The sequence below is a fragment of the Micropterus dolomieu genome, linkage group LG01, assembly GCF_021292245.1.
Source record: "Micropterus dolomieu isolate WLL.071019.BEF.003 ecotype Adirondacks linkage group LG01, ASM2129224v1, whole genome shotgun sequence".
Taxonomy (NCBI): Eukaryota; Metazoa; Chordata; class Actinopteri; order Centrarchiformes; family Centrarchidae; genus Micropterus; species Micropterus dolomieu.
The window spans coordinates 54,854,347-54,881,057 of record NC_060150.1 but is presented as its reverse complement, the minus strand read 5'-3'; the positions used below and the strand labels follow the sequence as shown (position 1 = coordinate 54,881,057).

At 38.8% G+C, this 26,711-nt stretch overlaps 1 protein-coding gene and 1 long non-coding RNA gene across 2 annotated transcripts in view; both read right to left on the bottom strand.

The window, feature by feature from the left end:
• The window catches only part of LOC123958076 (hemicentin-1-like), a 57,963-nt gene that overhangs the window by 15,054 nt on the left and 16,198 nt on the right, over positions 1-26,711 (bottom strand). Inside the window, exons 9-11 of the mRNA XM_046031310.1 lie at positions 25,543-25,773; positions 10,024-10,287; positions 9,425-9,685 (exon numbers count right to left, since the gene is read on the bottom strand). Coding sequence (XP_045887266.1) covers positions 9,425-9,685; positions 10,024-10,287; positions 25,543-25,773 — 756 coding nt within the window. The remainder of the gene's footprint in view (positions 1-9,424; positions 9,686-10,023; positions 10,288-25,542; positions 25,774-26,711) is intronic.
• Positions 16,194-22,771, bottom strand: LOC123970273. The gene is made up of 5 exons (XR_006824908.1): positions 22,677-22,771; positions 22,318-22,399; positions 22,155-22,215; positions 17,481-17,701; positions 16,194-17,380 (listed from the first exon to the last, which is right to left on the bottom strand). It is a non-coding gene; the product is annotated as an uncharacterized LOC123970273 (long non-coding RNA).

Genomic DNA, 26,711 nt, shown 5'->3' with positions numbered 1-26,711 from the left:
TAGGAAAAAGAGGCTACAATTTGCAAGAGCTCACCAAAATTGGACAGTTGAAGACTGGAGAAATGTTGCCTGGTCTGATGAGTCTCGATTTCTGTTGAGACATTCAGATGGTAGAGTCAGAATTTGGCGTAAACAGAATGAGAACATGGATCCATCATGCCTTGTTACCACTGTGCAGGCTGGTGGTGGTGGTGTAATGGTGTAGGGGATGTTTTCTTGGCACACTTTAGGCCCCTTAGTGCCAATTGGGCATGGTTTAAATGCCACGGCCTACCTGAGCATTGTTTCGGACCGTGTCCATCCCTTTATGGCCACCATGTACCCATCCTCTGATGGCTACTTCAAGCAGGATAATGCACCATGTCACAAAGCTCCAATCATTTCAAATTGGTTTCTTGAACATGACAATGAGTTCACTGTACTAAAATGGCCCCCACAGTCACCAGATCTCAACCCAATAGAGCATCTTTGGGATGTGGTGGAACGGGAGCTTCGTGCCCTGGATGTGCATCCCACAAATCTCCATCAACTGCAAGATGCTATCCTCTCAATATGGGCCAACATTTCTAAAGAATGCTTTCAGCACCTTGTTGAATCAATGCCACGTAGAATTAAGGCAGTTCTGAAGGCGAAAGGGGGTCAAACACAGTATTAGTATGGTGTTCCTAATAATCCTTTAGGTGAGTGTATCTGTCAATACTTTTAAATGTCCCGCCTTATCCATGCTGTGATTGGTCGGTTCACGACAAGTGACATTGACGAGCTACATTCAGCTCACGGCTACTTGAGAGGCACCTTGAGCTTCTCTTCTCCCTCGTCTCTCTCTCTGCCAACAGAGTTTAGCAAGCAGAGAGAACAGGAGCGTCACATAGCGCCCAGAGTACCTGATATGGAGAGAGCAGCGGAGAGTACTGGCAACTTGGGAGAAGTCCCGGTACGCAAGAAAATGTCCCGGTATGGCAAAGAGTAAAATGTTGAGGTACCGGGGCGTTCTGGCCCACTTCAAGCACTGATATAAGCTATAAAAAAAAAATAAGCTACTGATTACTGCATTACATTCTATTATATTTTTATATTCTCATTTGTCACCTGCCACCTAAATTTTGTCCTTCCCTTTATAAAAATAAAGACATTTCCACCATAAATTGGTGTAGAAAATGTCTCCAGAATTCAGGAAATTGAGTGTCTTCTGGGGGAGGACCCCCAGAGCCCCCTATCTAATATTGCATAATATAAATAAATTTTAACTGAATTCAGGTAAATTAAGTTAATTTATCATTGAGGTGAAAAGGTGCCATATGCACATTAAGAATGACTTCAGGCTACTTCAGGCTCAGCTGGGATTAAATTAAATGAGAGAAACATATCTGACAGCAATACAGAATGCCTGACAGCCTTACTGCATTATATTACACTATATTCTTCTTATTTTGAATTGTCACCTGAGACATTTCCTCAATAAACTGGTGCAAAGAAATTCACCACAATGCAGGAATTTAAGTGTTTAAAACCCAAATTTTTCAGGGGGAGGACCCCCAGACCCCCTGGTTAATATTATCAGTGTTAATTATTATCAATAGTAAATATAAAATTCATAATAAATTTAGGCTATATATATAATTTACTGTTGCTTTATAGACGTACTTTGGTTAGGCAGCAATGGGGAGTGGGGGGTTAAAACATGAAAGATTTCAGTGCTGGGCTAAGCCCCCAATGTTTCAAGAGCCTGGAAACGCCCCAGGAAGTAAGACATAAAATATGTCTTCTTGTAATTTGGGTTGTGACCCTTTAAAACAGGCAGTAGAGGGAGCACTCAGAGTGATGAAGCCTGAATGTGCCACACTTAAGCTTCACCACTAGAGGATAGTGAAACATCACAGATACTGAATCAGGACTCAAACATTTTACCATCAATCACTGATTGTGATCACTAACTGAAATTTAAGTTTACTTTTGTAGCTTTATTTTCACATTTTTTAAATTAAAAATATGCATAAATAAATATAGAATTTTAACTTGTTTACCCTTTTTATAATTTAACCTGTATTTATTTTTAACAGGAAAGTCCCACTATGACACAGTCTCTTTTACAAGGAGTCCTTTTACATGGACATATATATGATATAACTCACTAGTAGGAGTAGATTGATTCATCATTTGCAATCATTTCATGCTGTCTGTTAATCAGTCAGTGCAATCCACCTCTGACGTGCCACAGAAAAACAGTCTGGAATGTACACAGGAAGTTTTATGTGTGGATTGCTCCATATTAAAATGTGAATCAGGTCTGTTGCAGTAAACGTGTGTGTATGTGCAGATGAATGTTGAAAACTTATCTAACACAATAAATAGCTAGAAGTATTACAGAATATGCTGCCCATTTTAAAATAAAATAGTCCCTGTTTACCCCTTTAGTTTGGAGTAGTTGCAGGTACACTGGCAGTAAAACCCCTTTTTCAATATGTTAAATATTATCTTGAAGAAATGTGGCTCTGAACTGAAGTTGGAACCTCTGGATAGAAAAGGATGAATAAACCTGGATAATAATTTTGCCCAGCTGGTGACATTTGTCAGTTGTAGATTCTGCAGTAAAATCATTTTTCTCTTATTTTTCTACAGTGATAAAAAAAATCAAGATGTTAAATAGTCTGTAACCTAAACCAAGTGTTTTAAGTCGCCTAAACCATATAGCTTAAATCTTCCAGTCATTGAACATGTTGCAGATTTGTTTAGTATGTTATAGTTGTGAAAATAACAAATATAAAAAGAAATTCAAATCTATAACATTCACACAAATTAAGGCATTTAAAAGAAAACTATGATTTATTACAATTACAGTAGTAGCCTTTCAGTTGTGATAATACTGTACTGATTTCTTTTATTTTGTCTTGTGTAATAATGTATTGTGACCCATTTTAAGCTTAGCACTCTTGGAGGAAGAGTGCCTCAAGTTCCTGATTTGTGGACATAATGTACCAATTTGATATTTTCATTTACTTTTTTTGCATTGAATAGCTTCCTCTTTTTTTCTTTGTGTTCTGATGTGTTTGGGAACCCGACTCACGTCTGGGCCACCTTTATGACACACAAATGCTCTATTGTTTGTACTGGCTATAATTTCACAGTTTCATGAGTGTTGAAGTTACTGCAACTACAAGTAATTGACCCTGATTCTGGTGTCATTTCATGTGAATGTATGCCAGTGAAGATTTCTGGGAGAGGCAGATAATATTTAGCTCTTTTTCAAAGGTGGCAGCAGTCTAGCTGGTATAGAAGTAAATGAATAAGTGAGTGTAATTTTCAACAGCTCAAATAATTGACATTAAAATCTTTACAATCGAATCAGTTTTCACCCTAATATAAATTGGGAGATTACTGAGCTACAAAACTGGTTTAGTGAAGTTTTAAAATGACCACCCAAGACTTTGAATATATGTATCAAATAGCAGAAAATTGACCCCCTTGTACCCAGTCCCCCCTCTAATTGTGGCTGGACAGACGTGTGACTCATGTATGATGCATCATTTGACACATCAGATTGCTTAAAAGATCTGCCTTTATACCACCATGAGTTCAAGTAGATGAACTATATTAGTATGGGCTCCAAAAAGTCACAAGCAACCTGTAGGTAAGGCTCAGTTTGGAGTCTGCCTTAACATCATGTGCTGACACCAAGGCCAGCAGCTGGAGGTACTTTAGGGGACTTTTTGTTTCAGTAACTATAACTCACTGAATGTTTTGCTAGAGTTTTCAAATTTGTATACAAAGTACCCACATTTGTTCACTACAAATGGCACCAATTCAATCCCCTACTAGGATATCACAGACCTCGTGAGTTGATGTCAAATGCAATAATGTTCACTTGTTACAACCTACCCCAATAGCGAGATAAGTTGTAACAATCACACAAAATAATCAAAAATAGATGCCACACTATATGATATGCTTCCAAAACAGGTAGTGATATCAAAGAACAATGTTTCACTCTGCTTAACAGACTTTGTCTGATGACTCACCCGCATGTACAGTATGTGTATCTAAATTTATCTATAGAATAAACTTACTTAAAAATATACTTAATAAACACTACTAAAGTGTAATTAATCATCTCTGTACATCCTTAGGTCTAACAAAAAAGAGGTGTGTGTGTGTGTGTGTGTGTGTGTGTGTGTGTTAATGTGTGTATATTCTTATTCAGAGTCATAGTCAGTGCTTATTCCAGCACTTCTATATTTTACTCTTTGGCGTTTCGTATTTTATCATATCATATTTCTCATAAGCTGCCCGTACACATTTCTACCCTCTCCACCGGCGGAGACCAAGTAGGGAAAAGGTCCAGTGACAATACACACCGCAACATGTGTACACCATGTGAATGGGGAGTACTGTTCACAATGCTGACAAATTAATGATGGTAACCCTGTAGTGCAGGTTTGGTGGATCCAGACTGCAAAGGGCACTCTGTAAAATATTAAAATCAAGAAAGTACCTAGTTTTATGTATCGTGGATGGTTGTAACACTTTTTAAAGAAGACAAGCCACCCCACCACTGTCAGCCAATGTTTAGCTAGCGGTATTACCATAGTGGTTTGAAACCTGAAAGGAAAAAATGCATCACATGTTGCCTAAGAAACTATATTTCAATCTAATATAAATCAAACAATTCTATCTGCAACAGTATAGACACTAAACAAAAAATAGTCTTGGTCAAAAACTTTACTTTCTTACCTCAAAATAATTTTTTCCCCCCATATATTCTGAATACTCCTCTTTCCAGACTTGATAACCACCATGCTTGATCGGGAAAGAAGCAGGTAAATACTGAAATGATCACCTAACTCCTATCTTATCTCTATTTGGTGGAATTGGAGATGTTACAATCCTACCCGGTCTCCCCTACTACACTTTGGGCCCGATTTACTAACATCTCGAATAAAGAGTACTAAATTGTGTGTGAATTCTAAAATATTGCACGTGCAATTGCATTTACCTGATATTGGTGATTTACTAAGAATTATTGTGTAGATGACAACAGGAGCAAACACAACGGAGGTGGCAGTATTTAAATGAGGGTTTTGCGTGTTTTAATGGTTTCCACCATGGAGAGTCGGGAGGGAAAGCAGCCACTGCGTAAAAACCTTGGTTTGTTTCGTTCATTGAGTCCCGAGTATGTGGAAATCGTATGTATCGGCCCATCCTGCATAAGATTGCACTAAATACAGCACACCTGAAAAACTGCTTTGTGAAACGCCAGCAGAAACATATTTTACATTTTCCTTAATAACTCACAAACTACTTGAGATACACTAGTCATCTTTTGATACAAGAAACATATATATGTGCACTAATTAATGATACAATTGATATATTTTCACTTATAGGAACAAGACCCCCTTGGCGGGGGCAATTGTTGCAGTGTGTGGGGGCAATTGTAACACTGAAAAATAAGTCATATTAACCCACTGCATCTCAAGTAAAAGCTTAGGCTACCTTAAAATAATTACTTTACAGCTAATAATGTTACCTAAGAGTTTTTAAATGGTTCTAATTATTTTAGATGTCAGGCACCCTCTGCTCTCTCTGTTCTAACTTCATAAAATTGCTTTTTACAAGTATAGTCATTCTCTTTGGTTTTGCTGGGTCTTATACCATCAACTACTTCAATAACTATAATCAACTAAGTCCACTATACAGACAAACTGACAATGAAAGGAACTTTACTTTTGCAGACCTAGGCCTATATAATATTCACACTTTCTGTTAAACACATATAAAACACACACTATTTTATACAAAGAATGTTGGCCTATGTTAATTGGTTATTTGTTTATACTAGAACAAATCCATTTCTTTTAATACACCCTTTTTTAATATGGTTTTACATTTATATTTAGTGAAATATGTCTATTTTCAAAACAGACAGACAAGCTGCTAACACTGGGCCATGTGGCTTGCATGAATGTTAATACAACAGTATTGCATAAAGAACAAAATCAGACGTACACTCACCTAAAGGATTATTAGGAACACCATACTAATACTGTGTTTGACCCCCTTTCGCCTTCAGAACTGCCTTAATTCTACGTGGCATTGATTCAACAAGGTGCTGAAAGCATTCTTTAGAAATGTTGGCCCATATTGATAGGATAGCATCTTGCAGTTGATGGAGATTTGTGGGATGCACATCCAGGGCACGAAGCTCCCGTTCCAGAGGATGGGTACATGGTGGCCATAAAGGGATGGACACGGTCAGAAACAATGCTCAGGTAGGCCGTGGCATTTAAACCATGCCCAATTGGCACTAAGGGGCCTAAAGTGTGCCAAGAAAACATCCCCCACACCATTACACCACCACCACCAGCCTGCACAGTGGTAACAAGGCATGATGGATCCATGTTCTCATTCTGTTTACGCCAAATTCTGACTCCATCACCATCTGAATGTCTCAACAGAAATCGAGACTCATCAGACCAGGCAACATTTTTCCAGTCTTCAACTGTCCAATTTTGGTGAGCTCTTACAAATTGTAGCCTCTTTTTCCTATTTTTACTGGAGATGAGTGGTACCCGGTGGGGTCTTCTGCTGTTGTAGCCCATCCGCCTCAAGGTTGTGCGTGTTGTGGCTTCACAAATGCTTTGCTGCATACCTCGGTTGTAACGAGTGGTTATTTCAGTCAAAGTTGCTCTTCTATCAGCTTGAATCAGTCGGCCCATTCTCCTCTGACCTCTAGCATCAACAAGGCATTTTCGCCCACAGGACTCCCGCATACTGGATGTTTTTCCCTTTTAAAACCATTCTTTGTAAATCCTAGAAATGGTTGTGCGTGAAAATCCCAGTAACTGAGCAGATTGTGAAATACTCAGACCAGCCCCTTTCCCATTCTGACATTCAGTTTGGAGTTCAGGAGATTGTCTTGACCAGGACCACACCCCTAAATGCATTGAAGCAACTGCCATGTGATTGGTTGATTAGATAATTGCATTACTGAGAAATTGAACAGGTGTTCCTAATAATACTTTAGGTGAGTGTATATAGAATGTGAAAGTGTATGTTTATAGAAGGTAGCAGAAGTTGTGATGGTATTGCAGTGGACATTACAAAACCAGTTGTGATCATTAACCTAAAAGACATATATTAAACAAAAAGAGAGAAATGTAGACTACTCAAAAAGATGACAACACTCATTCTCATATGTGTGTTGATAGTCACTGTGGTCATTCTTTCTCTCCATACTGGCTGTGAAATTATCTTCTCCTACTCCAACTCCAGCGTTAGAGATCGAGGATAAAATCCATGGTCTGCAAAATACATTCTGTGCAAAAATACATTGTAAAGCTCAGCTGAAGCTAATAAGGTGCTTCAGCAGTATGACTAAGCTAAATCCCTCTTTGAAGACTGTTGGTTTTGTCCTTTATCTTGAATATTGGTGGCAAGGGATCACATTATGACCAGTATAGACAGAAGGTTAGTGGATAAATCATGACAACCATTTAATCATCTTGTATCTGTTCTATCTGTAAACCAAACTGTCATTACCGTTAATTGACAAGCTAAGTTTGAAAGAGGGGCCTAGGCCACACATTCAACACTTATTCTACTCAACAGTGTATAAAAGGAAGCTGAGCTTTACTGTTAGGGTTCAGAAATCAAATAATTTATGGTATATTTTAATTTGCAAAATGTATCTGAGACATGATGTTGTCCAGGTGTTTTATATTATCTGTTGGCCACTTGTACAAGAAAACAGCATTAATCCCAGTGTGACACTACTGTATGTGTAACAACTGCTCAAAGCTAATCACAAACAGAAGTAGTGACATAGGGCACTCCTGCATGTCATTCTCTCAGTGGCAAAAGGTTAAGATCTATGTGACTACTGACCCAAATTATTTTCTGTGGGGCAGAATACAGCAGCAGGAACCACTTGATAAAACCCTTTTCAATTCTGATTTTTTAATCAAAAGGCACCAAAGAAAAGGCCACAACACTGATAATGACGATGATGTTCCTGGATGAAGAGCTGCTCACTTCGGGGCAGTATTGTCACTGTTATATTTGACAGTTGTGTACACCACACTGTCCGCCTCCTCTTCAACCTCTTGTCTTTGGGGCTGAGCTGGTGTGATATTGGAGTAGAGGGGATCTGCCTGTTTCTTAGAGAAGTGGACGCTGGCATAATGAACGTTATCCTCTGCTGGTTGTTTCTATAGACATTAGACAAATAAGATTACTTGTATATTTGTGTGGCTGACACTAACTTAAAACACTAGTGGAGAGGATTTTTAGGACAAGAAATGTTACACTTTGGTAGATCTTAAATTAAATACAATTGTCAATCAGCTTTCTTAGAAACTCAGTGATGTTTTCTCCCTGCTGTCACTCTTTAAAGATGAGGTTGAAAAGTTTTAGCTTGCATAAGAAGAAGAATGAATCAGAACTATGAAAAGCAAGTGCTGATAGTTTCTCCTGTCTAGTTGTTGATATCGTATCTGTCCTTGGGGTATTACTGTAATTACTTCACTTTCCATTGCTGTGTTAAATGTGGAACCATATTTTGTGCTGATCTCACTCACCTGTGGATTTCCGTCTGGTTTGTCTTTAGGCTCAGGCGGTTGCTTAGTGGTCCTGTCTTTCCTGGTTGGGAGAACGAATGCAAAAAATAAATTGACAAATGAATTAATTGTAGAATTTACTTCTCAAAATGACTGATTATTGTTCAATATTTGACTAAACAATGATTGATGCTCACCTAATCCAGAGGATGACAGAGATGACTATGAGTAGTACGAGAATTAAAATAGCAGGGATTGTTCCAGCAGCTATTAATATCCATTGTTCTGGAAAATGGAATCAAATGAAAACACTGTAGTTAATTGGGGTGTTACTGGGTGTTTGAGCTGAAGAGTACTTACTACTTAAAATCCTTACAATAAATATGTTTTTTCTTAACGCAGATACAGACACCCATCCTTTTACATGTCTACTTTTCTACTAAGTGAAAAAAAGTATTATAAAGAATGTGGGGCTGCAGACTACAAGCATCAGATGCAATGGAAAAACTTACCAGCCTTAACAGCTAGATATAAGGTGAACTTAAGACGTCCTCTTCTGTTCTGGGCTTCGCAGTAATAATTCCCATTGTATTCAGCTATAAAGTGTGTGATGGTGAAGTTCTGTCCTGATGCTTTTGGTGAGTCTTCATTCTCCTTGTACCAGGTATAATTAGCTGCTGGGTTAGCATCACTGCTGCAGGTCAGAGTCACTGAACTGCCCTCCACTATCTCAGCAGAGGGACTCACTGACACAGAGGGAAGCTTTGGAGCATCTGGAGGACAATAGACGAATACATTTGATTCATGTTTGCATGCATGATACAGGCAGACTTTTGTGTCGTTACAATAAACTTGTCAATCACATGACTTACACTGGACATCTATAAATTCAGTTGAAGTGTTGATCTGTCCGTATTTATTCTCAGACTTGCAGTAGTAGATTCCTTTGTCCCCAGAGGTGATGGAGGTGAAACGATAAATGCCTTGTGGTCCTTGAATCAGTCTTTGGTTCTCCTTGTACCAGGTGTATTTAGCTGCTGGGTTAGCATCACTGCTGCAGGTCAGAGTCACTGAACTGCCCTCCACTATCTCAGCAGAGGGACTCACTGACACAGAGGGAAGCTTTGGAGCATCTGGAAGAAATGTGGTAACATTTTACATTTACTTTTATTCGTTTAGCAGACGCTCTTATCCAAGCGACTTACATTTAAGAAACAACATACAAGCATTGATGCTTGTATGTTGTTTCTCAGAAAGCATGAAATACAGCACAAGATCTACAACTGACAATACATACTAGTAAGAGCAGCAATAAATACTACTAAGAGCTAATAGCACATCTCACATCAATATATAGGGAAAGTGAGAGTTAACAAAAAAGAATTACAAGATAATTGTAAGGGGATAGAAGAAGAAGAGCACAGGAAAAAACTGCCTGACAAATTTAAATAAAATAAGCTGTTTTATTCACATTTCACATCAATGATGTATTCAGATGTCCTCCTCCCAAGCTGGTTCTCAGCTGCACAGTAATACTCTCCAGAGTCAGAGGACTGGATGGAGCTGAAGACAAGTTTTGGTTCTTTGCTGAGAAGTTTTTCTGAATTAAGATTTGTCTTGTACCAGGTGTATTTAGCTGCTGGGTTAGCATCACTGCTGCAGGTAAGAGTCACTGAACTGCCCTCCACTATCTCAGCAGAGGGACTCACTGACACAGAGGGAAGCTTTGGAGCATCTGGAGGTAAAATAGGTTTAGCATCTTCACAGTGAAAGTTCATACAGCCAATAGTTTGCATAAAGTTTGAACAACTGATAAAACACAATAATCAAATATTAAACAAACAAGGTAGTGGATGTTGATTCCCTCTTGGTCATCCAAATTGTTACCATGGGTAAACATTTGACATTTTGTTTATGACAATGAAGTGAACTCACACAGTGGAGGAGAACGGAATCCCTCGTGTCCTTTCAAAGCACAGGAGATATTGTCTCCAGGATACAACTGGCCTATATAAGAAGAAGTTTCTTCAGGAACTTTCTGTCCATTTTTGAACCACACGTAAGAGAGTGCACTATCTGGACTGCAGCTACTGTCACACTTCAGCTCTGCCTTGGTGTAAGACTGATTGACTGTTATTCTGGTCACCTGCATCTGGAGAGCTGGACATGTTAGGAAGTACACAAAGTCACTGGTTACTAAAAAACACACATCCAAACACAGTAAACACAGTGGGGAAAAAAATTGCATTACTTAAACTTTTGATTGATTATCCAAGTACTGAATATCATGTAATCAAAATCAAAAGTTCTTCTTCATTACTAATTCATTAATATAACTTGTATAGGGATGGTCTCAACAAGTATTGGATGGATTTTCATGAAACATTGCACAAACATGAATGTTCCTTATTGGATGATATCTTTTGACTTTAGTTATTCCCTGACTTTTCATCTAGCGTCACTGTGAGGTTCACATTTTTAGTTTCAAGCCAAATGTCTCACTTTAAAGGACTTCTATGAAATATGGTACAGACATTCATGTCCTACTTGGAATGAAATTAACTTCCACCATCACCAGGTCAAAATGAGTCAAATACTCCAAAAATTTCCACAATTTATTACAACTCTTAGCCTGAGCTGTACATTGTGTTTAATGCTAATTAGCAAATGTTAGAATGTTAACACACTAAACTAAGATGGTGAACATGTTAAACATACTTAAAATCCACATGTTAATATTGTGATTGTGAGCAAGTACTTATGCACTGCTGTAACTACATATAAGCAGTGGTGTTTCTAATGCTTAACATTTCAAACTAAATTAAGAAACCTTAATGTTACCTGTGACAGACAGAGTGACTCCAGGTGAACCAGTATATTTCCCACGTTCTTGGTTTGTTATGAACCTGAACTTGTACTCAGCTGAGTCGCTCTCTCTCAGGTCTGTGATTCTCAGAGTGCAGCGGTTCTTATCACAGATATATGTCACGCGACCTGAATACTCCGGGTCCGATCTCAGATCCACATAAACATTGTTAATATCTTTCGTAAACCAGAATGTTTTCTGAACTACGAGAACAACACTTTTATATATTGATGGGTATGTGTAGGTGCAGTTTATTTCCACAGTTGATCCTTTGAAGGCACAGATCTCAGTAGAAGTGTAAGTCACTCCCCAGTCATACTGACTCTGTACCACTGTAACACAGAGCACATCAGAAACAAAAATCAGATACATAACCACAGACAACAGTGTTGGATATTGTATGAAAATGCTTCATTATGTAAACCGGCTAAATGACATTTCCCAAATCAACTTAAGCTTTTTTCTCATCCCATACATCTTCAAACACTTTGCTCAGTGGTGGAGCCGTAGAGCAGCTCTAGCCAACATACATCAAAAATGTAAAACGTAAACATCATGTCTGTATCAAAACCATTAGGTCAAACCAACATCGACTTAATTGTGGACGTTCGATATAGGTTCAATATGTGACCACTGGACACATTTTGGGAGAGTGAATGTCCAAGAATAAGGTAATGTAATAATGCTTAGTCTGAGCCACTTTTGGGCACACCTTCCAGCACCTATCTGGACTTTTTTACACACGTAGCTCCGCTTTAATCTTGAGAAGCTGCAGAGCTGCAGTCTCTATTTGTTCAACTTACACTGTAAATTTCCAGCTAAACTGGGGCTTTTTGAAGACCATTTTCTCTCTCTCTCTCTCTTTCTCTGTCTCGCCTGTCATTCACCAGTCTTGTGCAGAGTTTAGCGTGCATGCGGTGCTGTCGACATCTACATGCACTTCGGGGTTCCTCACAGGTCTATTTCAAGTAGCAGGCTATTTAAAAATGATAAAATATTCTTTGTGTGGTTCATCAATGGTGATAAATTATCCAAAAGTCGAGGTGCGGACAACTCTAGTGAAGCCGGGGCTCAGTCTCTCTCTCAGTCTGCAAGTGCTCCTCTTCCGCCACCACACACACCTACACATGTGCACTGATGACCCAGGGTTAGGGTTACAATTTTGGATTTATTTACGCACTTTTAAAAACATTTATTGAAAGTTTTATTCTTTTTACATGTTTATTTACAGCATTAAACGTTGAAATGTGTATTTTAATAGGCTGTATATTAACTTGCTGGGAGAAAACTGGCAGTTCTATGTAAAATCAGAATCAGAACAGATGGCATGATCCTTGTTTCGCTGCAAAGCTTCCACTGTGAGATTGACAATCGAATCACGCTCCGCCCATTGAAGCATCGAATCTTCGACTATTTGGGGTCAGCCCAATAAAATAATATTTCTGATACCAACGTTTCCTGCTCTAGGATCGATACTCATATAAAAGGATCGATATCTAAACTCAGTGATTTGGAGTGAGTGTGTCTTACTGTCACCAGGATGGTCTAATTATACTCGGTTGATAGCGCTACGGCTGCAGCCCTTTACATTTCCCTCGATTGAATACTGACTCTGGCTGACTGTAAAAGCAGTCACGTCTGGCTGTATTTTTTATTTTTTTTGCAACAGTTATCTAGTAGCGGCTAATGTAGCCTTGAGCTGCAATAAAGATGAAGAGCAGGTTACAAAGGGCAGGTAACTCCACACCCACAGAGTATTTTCATTTTCAGACTTGTAGTCTTCAGCTCCATCCTACTCAAGCGACATAACTCGAGGCAATTTATCAGATTTCACACATCTCCCTCTGGAGACTCAAAAGGCTTTAACTAATTTTTTTTCACGTTAGTTAATTAAATTTAAATGATAAAACACTCTGGCCCCTCAAAATTGAACACTAAGGCTGTACCCAACTAAGGATTTACATAGTCAAATCAGAATTGTGAAGTCTTGCCTATAGTCGACTGATGGTTGAATCATGTACTGCTTTAATCTTGATAAGCTGCAGAGCTGTAGTCTATAGTCACTGTAATTTACACTGTATATTTCCAGCTAAACTGAGTCGCCTGCCATTCACCAGTCTTGTGCAGAGTGTTGTATGCATGCAGTGCGGCCGACAGCTGCATGCCAGTCACGGTTCCTTGCGGGTCCATTTCAAGTACTATTTAAAAATTATGTAATATTCTTTGCGTGGTTCATCAATGGTGATACATAATCCGAACGTCCCACAAGGTGTGGACAACTCTGCACAACAACGGTAGGGTTAAGGCTTCGTCTATACAGCAAGTTCCTCTTCTGCCACTACACATTCACACACACATAGACGCTTTGCTTACATATGCGCACTTTAGGGTTAGGTTTACAATTCTGGATTTATTCACGCACTTTAAAGACATTTATTAAAAGCTTTCTTTTTTCAATTTTTTTTTATCTACAGCATTATATATTGAAATTTATATTGTAATCAGCACTATATTAACTTATTGGGAGAAAACTGGTAGTTCTATGTAAAATCAGACGTTGAGCACCCCCATATCGCGAAAATGGCATGATCCTTGTTTCGCAACAAAGCTTCAACAGTCGAATCAGGCTCCACCCATCGAAGCATCTAATCTTCGACTGTCTGCCCTAATAAACACATGAGAAAAATGTGTTCTTCTCAAATAGGACAGACCATTAATAATCAGCTCCATGTGCAGCATCATATTTGTTTGTGGTTATTTGGATGTTTACGTCCTTTTTCAAGCAAGTACTGCTGAAAAGGGCAATAGACCTTTATGGTTTTTTGCATGATGTGTCATGAATCCTGCATCTGGGTTCTAGCATAACTCCTGACATGATGCCACAGTTAACAACAAGTTAAACATGGTTTGGATTTACAGCACAACAGTGTGAAATGTACACATGCTGTCTACAGTTAATCCACATGTGCACTAGGGCAGCACAACAAACAGTCTGAAGATTCAGCAAAGGAACAGGATTGTATTGGACCTGTGAACCTTAATTCACTACTGGACAAATATTACAGACAATGAATTGTTGTTGTGCTTGTTTTTTTTTTCCCCCTCTGCGTTTACTTTTTAGTCAGGTTGTTGTTAGGGGAATAGCAAACTGCAGAGAAATACAGAACAAGGTTGGCAAAGTTCATAAGAACATAATAAATGGTCAAATTATTGTTGAATCTGCAGAGCATACTGGCTGAACTGGTTTGGTGCTGATGGATGAATTGAGAAATAATTTGCATTTCACAGTAAACGGGGAATGAAATGTTCGCTGTCTGACATATTAATTTGCATCGATGCCGAATAGTTTGCATTTTCTTTTGCCAGTTTTCTGGAAAATTAGTTGGTAGCCTGGTATTAGTTGGTATGACAACACATATAACATGTAGGATGTTGGTAAATGTCAACGGTCTTTCATCCTTACCCTTAAAATCTACAAAACTTTACAAAGTGCAGGTAAAATAATACAGAGATACGCATGTATAAAAACTTGAAGACTATAAACACAGACACTCAAGATATCTGTTCTTAAAGAAACAGAATGAACATTGGGTTATTTTTCTTTCTTAAACTCATAAGAAGGTGATTCAAATAAAGTTGCAAATTACCCATAATGTAAATGTAGATTTACCTGGCACACAGAGGAAGAAGACAACAAATCCACTGGCTGCTGCTGTTAAACTCATAGCTGCTCCTCTTGCTGCGTGGCTTCAGAGATGATAAAACATCAACAGGTGAATAATGGTCACATGAAATAAACCAGTAACATTAATAACTAAGAACAAATAAAGATGTGGTCTGGGAAGGTTACTTTACCCTGTGGCCAGTAAGCAGAGGACAGAGATCTGGTTGTTAACAAACAGCCCGCCCACCTTCCTTCCTCTTTATTTTATTAACATGTAGGATGTTGGTAAATGCCTAGATCAGTTACTGTTCTAGAAATGAGACTGGCAACAGCAATACAGAGTTGAACACAGTGTAGTCCCAAAACCAAATCTGAAGGACACGTCCTGTCAGGGGATATTTCACCTTAACCTTAGCAAGTAAGGTTATTGACTATCTATATCTATCTATCCTTTGGATTCTTTTACCTGCAAATCCTTTTTACAGCAGCAGTTGCGCTGCAATTGAAGGAGGCTTGTTAATGACATCAAAAGCCTGTCGAAATGAGTCACACCCTGCTAATATGAATACATTTTAAAATTACTTTTTGAACAATAATTTGATATTCCTCCAAAAAAAAAGAGGCAAAACAACACTAATAGACAATATATTTACAAATATCATACATAACAATACAAAACAGACATGGTAATAAACCAATTTCCAAAAGGGTGAGGACAGAAGAAACAATGGAGGCATTAAAAGTTGATCTGCTAGCACAAGACTGGGAGTTTATAGACAATGAAAAAGATGTTGACAAAGCATATGAAGAATTTGTAAAAATTGTCCAATTAAAAGAAGAAAAGAAAAACAAAATGATAGACTGTGGATTTCCAAAGGATTACAAAACACCTATGAAAAGAAAAATACACTTTACAGAGAATTTATAAAACACAGAACTATACCGAAAAAACTATACCGAAAACAAATATAAGAAATATAACAATAAATTATATTTATTATATATATTATGAGAACTTGTAAGCAAGAATACTACACAAAACTATTAGATAATAATAAAAACAATATTAAAGGTATGTGGAACATTTTAAATAATATTATTAAAAATAATAGTAGACAGGCTACTTATCCCCATTACTTCATTGATAATGATAAAAATATTAATAACATGGAGGGTGTGGTTAATTGTAAATTTTTTGCAAATGTGTGACCAAACTTAGCTGAAAAAATCCCGGTTCCACAAACATTAGAAATTAGATATAATAATCTAATAGAAAGAATTCCCAGTTCAACATTTCTGACAGCAGTAGATGAAAAAGAAATAATAGATATTGTTAAAGAATTTAAAAACAAACCATCCACTGATCACAATGGAATAGACATAAAAATTATACAAACAGTAATACAGGGGATCGCCAAACTACTAACGAACATCTGCAATTTATCATTTCTAACCGGTCAATTTCCAACAAAAATGAAAATAGCAAAAGTCATTCCTCTATACAAAACTGGAAATAAACACCACTTTACAAATTACAGGTCTGTCTCTCTACTGCCACAATTTTCAAAATTTTTGAAAAATAATTTAACAACAGATCAGAGAAATTCATTGATAAAAACAAACTACTCACTGATAGCCAATATGGATCTGAGTTCATAACAGAACTCATTGAAGAAATCACAAACTCCACAGACAAATAGAAATATGCAGTTGGGGTATTCATTGATCTCAAAAAGCATTTGATACAATAAATCATGAAATCTTAATCAGTAAACTGGAACGATCAGGGGGGTAATTCTAAACTGGGTAAGTAGTTATCTGAGAGACATACAACAATTTGTGAAGATGGGAGATTATTCATCTGAATGTCTGGGCATGGCTTGTGGTGTACCCCAGGGGTCAGTGTTGGGACCAAAGTTATTTTATTTTTATTATAAAAAGTTTGAAAATGAAAATGATCTCCTTGACCATTTTACTCTGGACGGGAGGTGCAGACGTAGCAAAAAGTCTGCGTTTTAAAACGAAAACGTATAATGTGGATGTAGTTAAGAAGGTGGCAACACTGAGGTTAGGAATCCTGTGTATTCCTTAGGACAGACACAGCAAAGTGCAGCATTGAGACAACAATCAAAAATAACAAGATATGTGAGTTGTGAAAACTATGCTTGTTTGGTTTCTTAAATAAGGTGTGTAAAAAATCTACATTTATCCAACAGACCAGAGATTCATGTTGCATTCACATTGTTTTTGTTGACTGTGCTGTACAGTGCAAATGAGTCCTCCCCCTCTTCTTGACATCTTGTTTTGTGAAAGTGAAAATAAAGAATTCACAGTTAGATTCAAATCCAATGTTTATGTTTTTATATGGTGATTAAAATGTTCACATTAAAATGCTCACCCCGGGGCACTGTCATGTTTGACAGTGGTGTAATCAACACTATCCTCCTCGTCCTCTTCCTCTCTTGGTCTGTGGGGCTGAGCTGGCCTGATGTTGGAGTAGAGAGCATCTTCATGGTTCTGAGAGAAGCAGATGCTGGCGTAGTTAAGGTCATCCTGCTGTTCTGCTGCTTGTCTCTGTGCTGCATCTGAAGGGCTGTCATACACTGGACCCATGTTTTGCTGGTGAAACAAACATAACGCTAGCTAATCTACATGTTTATTGCACTGGTGCGCAGTTTTTTTCCTTCTCTTTACAATTTATTACAAACCAGGTTGTGAGAGACTTTTTTACTGAGCTAAGCAGCTGTAGGTTAGTGTTTTTACTGTGCCAATCTCTACTTGTCATCAGCAGAGGTCTACATTAGCACTAGCTCTGTCTTTACCTGTCTCTGGCTGCTGGCTCAAACTTACCACTGTGACTGTACTGTACATACACCTACCTGCTCTATATGCTTCCACATACCCATACCACACTGTACATGTCTGACCTATAGTGTATTCATAAAAATGTTTTCCATTTCATAACCCCAGCTGTTTGTTGCAACATGTCCTAATACCTAAACGACAAAAATAGGTTGTTTGTCATTGCCTCCTAAAATGACACATTTTCCAGTGTTTCCCCTACCAGTCCAGTGACAGACATTAACTACGTGATGTTAAAGAGGTGGTATTCTGCTTTTTGGCTTTTTCCCTCTCCTTTATTGAGTTGTACATCTTATTTGTACATGTAACAGGTTTGCAAAGGCTGAAAAAGTCCAGCCCAAAGGGAGTTCCCATCTCCCACAGAAAGCTCTGCTCTGCACTGCCTGAAAACAGCTCGTTTGTAGTCCAGCCCTTCACTTCCTTTACTTGTGACGTCACAATGAAAACGCGTCATAAAGCTTGCCAAGCAGCTAGCGGGGTCAGGCACGCCCTCAAACCAAGCTAGTCTGAGCGGAGGCCCTTTGGCTCGACTCGCCTTTGTTTGGTTTTCCATTGTAGAAAAGTTGTACCTGTACCTGCTTCCAGGTTCCAAGCGAGCTGAGGGATACTAAAATGTAACGTTAAAACACGACAGACTGCTGATTGGTCAGAGAGAATATTCACTATTAACTGCATCATCGTTGCTGCACCAGACAGAGGCCAGCAACAGAAAGTTTTATATTTTATAGTTTTCGTAAGGAATTTCATCACTAAATCCACTTCTGAGAAGTTTTGAGGTGAAATCAGCTGTGTAGATTTCGGATATTGACAGTTTTATGAGAAGTGATGGCGGAACAAAAATGTGCTTGAATATTTTCGGAGTTGAGGAGCTCCGCAAGTGGCTGCGGGGGAAGCCTGCGCCAACCCACGGGAGGAGCATGTGAGGCCGGCCAGCCGCCCGCTCACAGAGCCCTCTGCTCCCGCCGTCACTCAGACCGCTGCAGCAACAACGGCAGAGGAAAACACAGCTGGAAGGTTTTCATACCGCTTATATGTCTTTACATTCTGAGTAATGTTGAAACGTTTTAACTTAAAAAAGAGAAAGCTGTGTGGATCGCTGGTGTGTGTGTCGCAATGAACATTATGTTGCGGCAGTTGTGTGTGGCGTCGCTATACGACAAGCTACTGGGTACTATCTGCAATGGAAAACAGAGCAGGGCCGAGTAGAGTCGAGTCTATCGAGTTGCGCTATGGTATTATTTTTCGGCAAGGCAGCATAGATCATCAGAACACCGGCAACAGTTCAACATTTAGTCCTGATGGTAAGATGTGGAACAATGATGTTGTGTGGTTGTGAATAACTTATACTATCTGCTAGGTTACGGTCGCAGTCTGAAGCAGCTTTGATTTGGATCACACTACCTTGTTTCTTACGACCCGCCCTTCTCTGCTTCTGATTGGCTAGTAGTCCTTACCTGGGAACAGTGTTCACACATGTGCAACTCCCAACAAAGATTTTGTACAAGTAAGATGCATCACTCTGTAGCTCAAGAGCGGAGCGTACAACACACAGGGTGAAAAGAGGAGCTGCAGCAACGTGCAGTATGAGAAAAATATGGTGTTTTTTGAAAATTGTTGTAGTTTGGTTAGGTTTAGGCAACAAAAGTACTTGGTTACACTGACAGCTGGAACACCAGCTACAACAGAAAATGGAAAAGCAAAGTTTAACTGACATGCAAGTAAATGTAAAAAAGTAACAGACTCGTTCTGTAGTACCAGGGACACAGACGCTAAGATCGGGAAGATGAAGATGCCACAGCCCTGTTCAGGGATGAAAGATTAAACAGAGAGGACAGCGAAGATAGTGCAGCTAAACAATACAGTGTTCCCAGCACACACTCTCTCTCTCTCTCTCTCTCTCTCTCTCTCTCTCTCTCTCTCTGTCAATGTCACAGTTAATATCATGGGACATTTATGCAGCAAAACAAAACAAAAATTTTAAAACTTGACAGGTCAGCCAGAGGAAACAGAATTCAACTTCTAGCGTCTGAAATGTTTAGATGCTCTGATGGAGCTCAGGGTGGATCAGGAAGACGGCTGCTTTACTCCAAACACTGTCCTTTTGGATAGGTAGAAGAACCCAGCATATTATTTAACATTAGATCCTGATGATCCTGTCGGCTTGTCGGGAGATTTAAATAGGACGTTATGCTGCTGTGGCTCGTGCGTAAATGCGCACAGCGTCTTTCTGTATGGGGAGACGCTTCACCCTGTTTCACCCACCCTGAAATTCGCTAAACATATTTATTTAAACTCTGCCTGCAAACAGTGGTGCTCTCAGTTAATGCTCGCACAATGTTGTCATGTGCTTCATGTGTTTGCCCAGGTCAGGGCTCTGACCATTGTTGGGGAAACAGTTTTTCAACTTGAAATGAGGGTTGCGACGGTGTAATCACATGTGTGTCATTTACACTGCGGACATGTCCTCAACACTTTTTGAAATCATTCCCTAAAAGTTTTCTGAAAATTTGCTTGCAAGGAAAAATGTTAAATAACTAATGCAAATTCTATGAGAGCTACTTGCACAATAGAAAAGCATGGAATGCAATGTAAATATAGAAGAAACAGATCTGCCTTGTCCAACAAAATTAACTTAGGCTAAAAAAACAAGCAACTGATTACAGCATTATATTCGATAATATTTTTACATTCTGATTTGTCACCGGCCACATGCGTTTTGTTTCCCTTCATATAAATAAAGGCTCAAAATCTTCTGGGGGAGGAACCCTAGATATGTTTATTCTCATGTGGACTAAGTGTTTTGGTCACACCACTAATATGAGGCCTTGCCTAATCTTCTGCATTCACATGGTCCTAAAGCCTTTATTTAAGTTCAGCTTGTTATCGATGGTTTTTATTCGAATATGTTTTATTAATAGGCTATAGACTAAATATAATTACAAAGGTCCGGACCTCGGTGACCTCAAAACTGGTTACAGCCACGCCTTTTTAAAGTAGTGGCATACCGCCATAGTGATCCGTGGCTGTCATGCTGCTAGTTGGTTTATTAGAGGCTGGTCCTGTGTGTGCATTAGCAGGGCGGCCGTGGTGGAGTATACAGTGGACTGTTCTGGTGAGCCAGTCTGGATCAAAGTCCAGGGCCATTTTTTACTCCCAGTCTGTCCTTGTTTAGGAAAACATTGTGGTTTGGGTTAAAGTAAGCAGACAGTGACATTAACTTTTTTGCTCACTAGCCAATGTGGCTTGTGGGAATGACTGTGTTACCCGCCACGGCTGAAATCCACCCGCATTTGGCGGGTTGGTGTTAATGTCAAGCCCTGAAAGTAAGTATGTAACATAAGTAAGTAAATTACATGACTTAACTAACTGTTTAACTTAAAACTTCAAAAGACTCAACATTTACTTGGTTCCACATGGGACTCAAACACCACTGTCCTGTGTGAAAGTCCTGGGTTTAACCCATCTATTCATTCACCCAACCAACCTCCCTGTCCACCTCTTTATGCGGACTTTCTCACTCTTTATAGTACATCACCTGACTTACTCCTTTGCTACAGTCAAACGGCCACTAGAGCTCACAGCCACAATAAATGTAAATATAGGTCATAATAACCTGCTTTAACAAACAGCTTATATGTGCAAATACTGATTTGGGCCTGTAAATCCATCATAAGACTGTATGTGATAACCTTGACAAACCTGCCCAGTGGATATTTTTAACAAACATATATAGTGGCAGAGTAAGGTGCAAGTGGGGGCTGCATTCATTCTGTACCAGCAGAAATAATTACATATATTTATAAATAATATTAAAGTCATTTATAATAAAGTGAGAGATTTTAAAGTCACTTTTCTTTGCCTGAAGAGTCTATCCACCAGCATTACTATTACTAAAGCTTAGTAGTGGTATCAGCCAGGCAATAGAAATTTCTAAAATCAGATTTCCAACAACATGCCGATGCAATTGAGCTGAATTTAATTTTAATTGTGATTGAAAACATTTTATTTTAAAAAACCCGACAACATTGTGTCTCTTCAGAAACACTGTGCCATTATGAAGGATAGTCCCCACAGCAAAGTTTTCATTTGAACTACTTTCCAAAGGAAAAAGTCAATTTATGAGAATTACAATTTTCCTTAAATTTGGCCAGCATAAGAGGCTTCTCAAAATCTGGGCATTAGCTAGATACAACAAAGGTTAAGTTCTCACCTGTCCTGTGTTGTCGTGTCTCGCTCCACCCTGTGCCTGTTGTGTAAAGGATTTATTTCGTCTAGATAGGAGAATGAGATTTGAATGGATTAACTAATGTGTCAAGAGAACTGATGATACAATTTTAGATGCATTAATGAATTAGCGACACATAATTGCTCACCTAATCCATAGAAAGACAGCCAGGAGTATGACAGCCAGAAGAATGGCAGAGATTGTTCCTATAATTGCTGAATTCCTTGCACCTGGATAATCAAAGCAATTACAGCAAATATCCATATACATCATTCCAAAATCCCAGTCCCCCCCCCCCCCATTGATGTGTGTGATTGTCACCAACCTGTTAAAGGTCATAACCTATAAAAGTACATGTGTTTTATTAAAAGGAGTTACTGTATGTTTAGAAAGTTTGACTTTGGTTAAGTGTCAGTGAAATGTGAGGGACTTCTGCCACCACCTATAAGATTTCTGTAATAAAATGTCTAATAAAGAGGTGGGTTTAGGTGAATGCACATAACTTACTCCCTACAACAGTCAGATGTAAGGTGGAGTTATGACGTCCTCTTCTGTTCTGGACTTCACAGTAATAATTCCCACTGTGTTCAGCTCTGAAGTCAGTGATGGTGAAGTTCTGTCCTGATGCTTTTGGTGAGTCTTCATTCTCCTTGTACCAGGTGTATTTAGCTGCTGGGTTAGCATCACTGCTGCAGGTCAGAGTCACTGAACTGCCCTCCACTATCTCAGCAGAGGGACTCACTGACACAGAGGGAAGCTTTGGAGCATCTGGTGATAACAACATTTCACAAACACAGTGTGAAGTTCACTATCTTAGATCCATAGTAAGTGATACAGAGTCAACCCCAACCACTTATACAGTATGTGTGCTGGAGGTACTTCCTACAGCTGCAGACTGTGTTGTTTCTTTATAAGATGTAAATGTCTTAAACACACTTTTACAACCACTGTTGAGTGTTTTAGTTATTTGCTGATGTTTTCTACTCACACTGGACATCTAAGTCGAGAATAGTAGAGTTGATCTCTCTGTACTGATTCTCAGACTTGCAGTAGTAGATCCCACTGTCCACGGAGCTGATGGAGGTAAAATGATAGATGCCTTCTGGTCCTTGAAACAGTATTTGATTCTCCTTGTACCAGGTATAATTAGCTGCTGGGTTAGCATCACTGCTGCAGGTCAGAGTCACTGAGCTGCCCTCCACTATCTCAGCAGAGGGACTCACTGACACATTGGAGGTCTTTGGACCATCTGAAAGAAATTTATTCAAATAGATTTTTATGAATTTGGAAGAGGTCTTGTGATGAAAAATTAAGTTTGAATCATCTGAACAACAGTAATTAAAACTACGACATCTTCTGGTGCTGCTCAGTCAACTACAGCTGCAGACAGATTTAAACTATATTTTGCTTTTAAATAAAATGTCTGTGAGGGAATTAAGATGTTTTTACTCACATTTCACATTAATAAAAACATATTTAGATCTCGTATTTCCCAGCTCATTCTCAGCTGTGCAGTAATATTCACCAGAGTCAGAGGACTGGATAGAGCTGATGACAAGCTGTGGTTCTTTACTTAGAAGTGTTTTGTTCTTCTTGTACCAGGAATATTTAGCCACTGGGTTAGCATCACTGACACAGGTCAAAGACAGTGAACTGTTCTTCACTATTTCACCAGTGGGTATCATCAACACTGAAGGAACTACTGGAGCATCTGTAGGAGATAATGCGAACAAACCTTAATATGACAGTGTGTTATTCACTGAATGTTACTCACTAATTATCATGCCAGAGTGTTAGCAAGGTCTCAATAATGTCTATAAACGCTATTAATCCTGTTTGCTTGTCCTGTTGCCAAGACAGCTTTAGCTTAGATGTAGTAGTTGTTGTTTAAATGTTATTGGCCAGCTTGCAGTCAACTTTCTTGTATTGTTCTACATGTAAAATGTATTAATTAATTTATATAGTGGGTGGCGATGGAGCAGCATTTGTTAACATATTTTGCAGGCTTCTTCACTGCATTTACTGTTACATTACTATGCTATGCTGGATTGATGAATGTAAATCCAATATTCACTCTCTATTTAGCTGTTTTTGGTTCCACCAAGTCCTGACACAAATATCTTCAGCAGCTAATCCATATCACATCACATACAAATAGTGATGTAAGCAATTGTTCCAGTATAAATATTGAATATATCTGGTATTAGGTTTCTACTAGATTACATTTTGTTTGTGAAATAATGGAGTAAACTCACACACTGGAAGAGAGCGGTGATCTTTATAGGCACAGGAATAACTATCCGTAGGATCAATGTATCCTCTGTAAGAAGGAGATGTTTCATACATAATTTTATTTTCATTCTTGTACCAAACAAAAGAGGAACGACCACGAAGACAGCTGCTGTGACAAATCAGTTTTGGACCAGTAGAAGACCAGATCACCTGCACCTGTAAATCTGGATCTGTGAAGAATGAATAGGAATGTTACTGTCAATTACACACAGAGTTGCCTGTATAACTACAACCTAAAACACTGAAAATGTTCAGTGTTAATAATATGAACACACCATGCAAAATCTACCACTTTCCTATGAAGAGTTTAGTCTCTTATTTAATCACACAAATGGTCTATGTATATAAAACATACTGAACATAAAACCGCACACTCTTAACTGCAACTAACTTCTCGTCAGTGAGCTTACATTTGTTTAAAACTGCATTTTCTATTTTATTTTGATAGTTTCCCTTGCGTTAAACTTCCCCTTTATCTCAAATACATCTATTTCAACATTCAATTGTGCTACATTAACTACATGATCAGTTTGTGTTCATCAGTACCTGTGACAGTCAGAGTTGTACCAGGTAAACTACTCCACCATTCAAATCTTCCTGCTGTGAATTTGAAGTGATACTCAGCTGAGTCGCTCTCTCTCAGGTCAGTGATTCTCAGAGTGGAGCGTCCTCTCTCTGTTTCAAGGACCTGAACACGACCTGCATACTGGGAGTCTTCACTAAGGTCCTCAGGCTGTGAGGGATTCTGCCACTGAAGACTACGTTCAGGACTGAACCAGAATTTAGATCTGATATCTGTGTAATAACTGTTGTAAGTACAAGAAATGTCCACTGATGAGCCTTTGATGGCACAGATGCTTCTGTCAGTGTAAGTCACTCTGTTGCAGGTTTCACCATAGACACCTGAAAATAAAATATTTTTGATTATTATTATAAAAAATATATGCCTCTCCTCACAGCTGGTTGTATTGCTGTGGAAGGGGTCGCTCATGTTAAAAGATACATGAAATCATGATACAGAACATCAACTAAAATGTTCAAAACAGCGTCACATTATTAGAAGATTGTGGAGTGAACTCACACACTGAAGGAGAAGGAAAATCCACATGTCCTGTAAGGGCACAGGAATAGCTGTCTGCAGAATAAAAGTAGTCTGAATAAGAAGGTGCTTCTTTGTCAATTTTCTGTCCATTCTTGTACCAGATGTAGGAGGTTTGATCAGATAGATGACAGCTGCTGTGACACTTAACCTGTGCCCATATACAGTCTTCATATAGGCATGATTTCAACCTGTTCCACTGCACCTGCAAACCTGTTTGTAAAGAAACAAAATATAATTTTAGACTTTCAGTGTATACACATGATAATAAGCCAGGCCCGGCACCAGGATGAAGTGACTGAGGGGGCAGTTAAAATTGGCGAGGGGACAAATATATACTTTTTATATATATATCAATACACAGGGCCCTTCACGGCGTGAAGCGCATGGCGCAGTTGCGTTTGGGGCGTCTCCAACTCCAATTTTGCTCGTTTGACGGCAGAAAAAAAGGTCTGTGTGCCGGATGCGTGGATCAAAAGGGTCGTACTTAGTCTGTGAATTAGTCATGGGTGTGTAGGGCATAACATGCAATACACCAATCAGCGTCATCTCCTGTTTAAAGCCAGGTGCGCTTGAACTTTGGCACATTGCCATTATAGCGTATGAACAGCGCATTATGAAAAACACCAGTTGACTGATTGAACTGCAGACTCACAGCAGAGAGGGGATATGGACAGAAGTGTGGACGTGATCAAAAAACCATCTCTGATCATGAAGCCTGTGATGCTATGCTGCTCTGCAGTTTATGAGAGAGCTCCAGTCTGTTAACAGACAGACGCTGTGTCCTCTATGAAACGTCTGGATCCTCACTGCACTGCGTTAATATAAACTATGATGTACGAGTCGTGGGTAACATCTCTCCCCTACAATTCTTTATTTTGTGTTTTATTGATGTATGAGTGTTTTCTTTAACGATTTAATTTCATGATTAGAGAGAGTGCTGTCGGTCATTTTAAACATCATGTGCGCAATAAAGTCGCAACAAACATCTAGGAGTATTTGAGCAGTAAAAAAAGACAAAACCTGAAGTTCTAAACTTTACATGACAGAGGAAACTCCAGAGGAAGCAGAATTCAACTTTTAGCTTCTGAAATAATTTAGACGCTCTGATGGAGGAATGATCAGGAGGATGGCTGTTTTACTCCAAACAG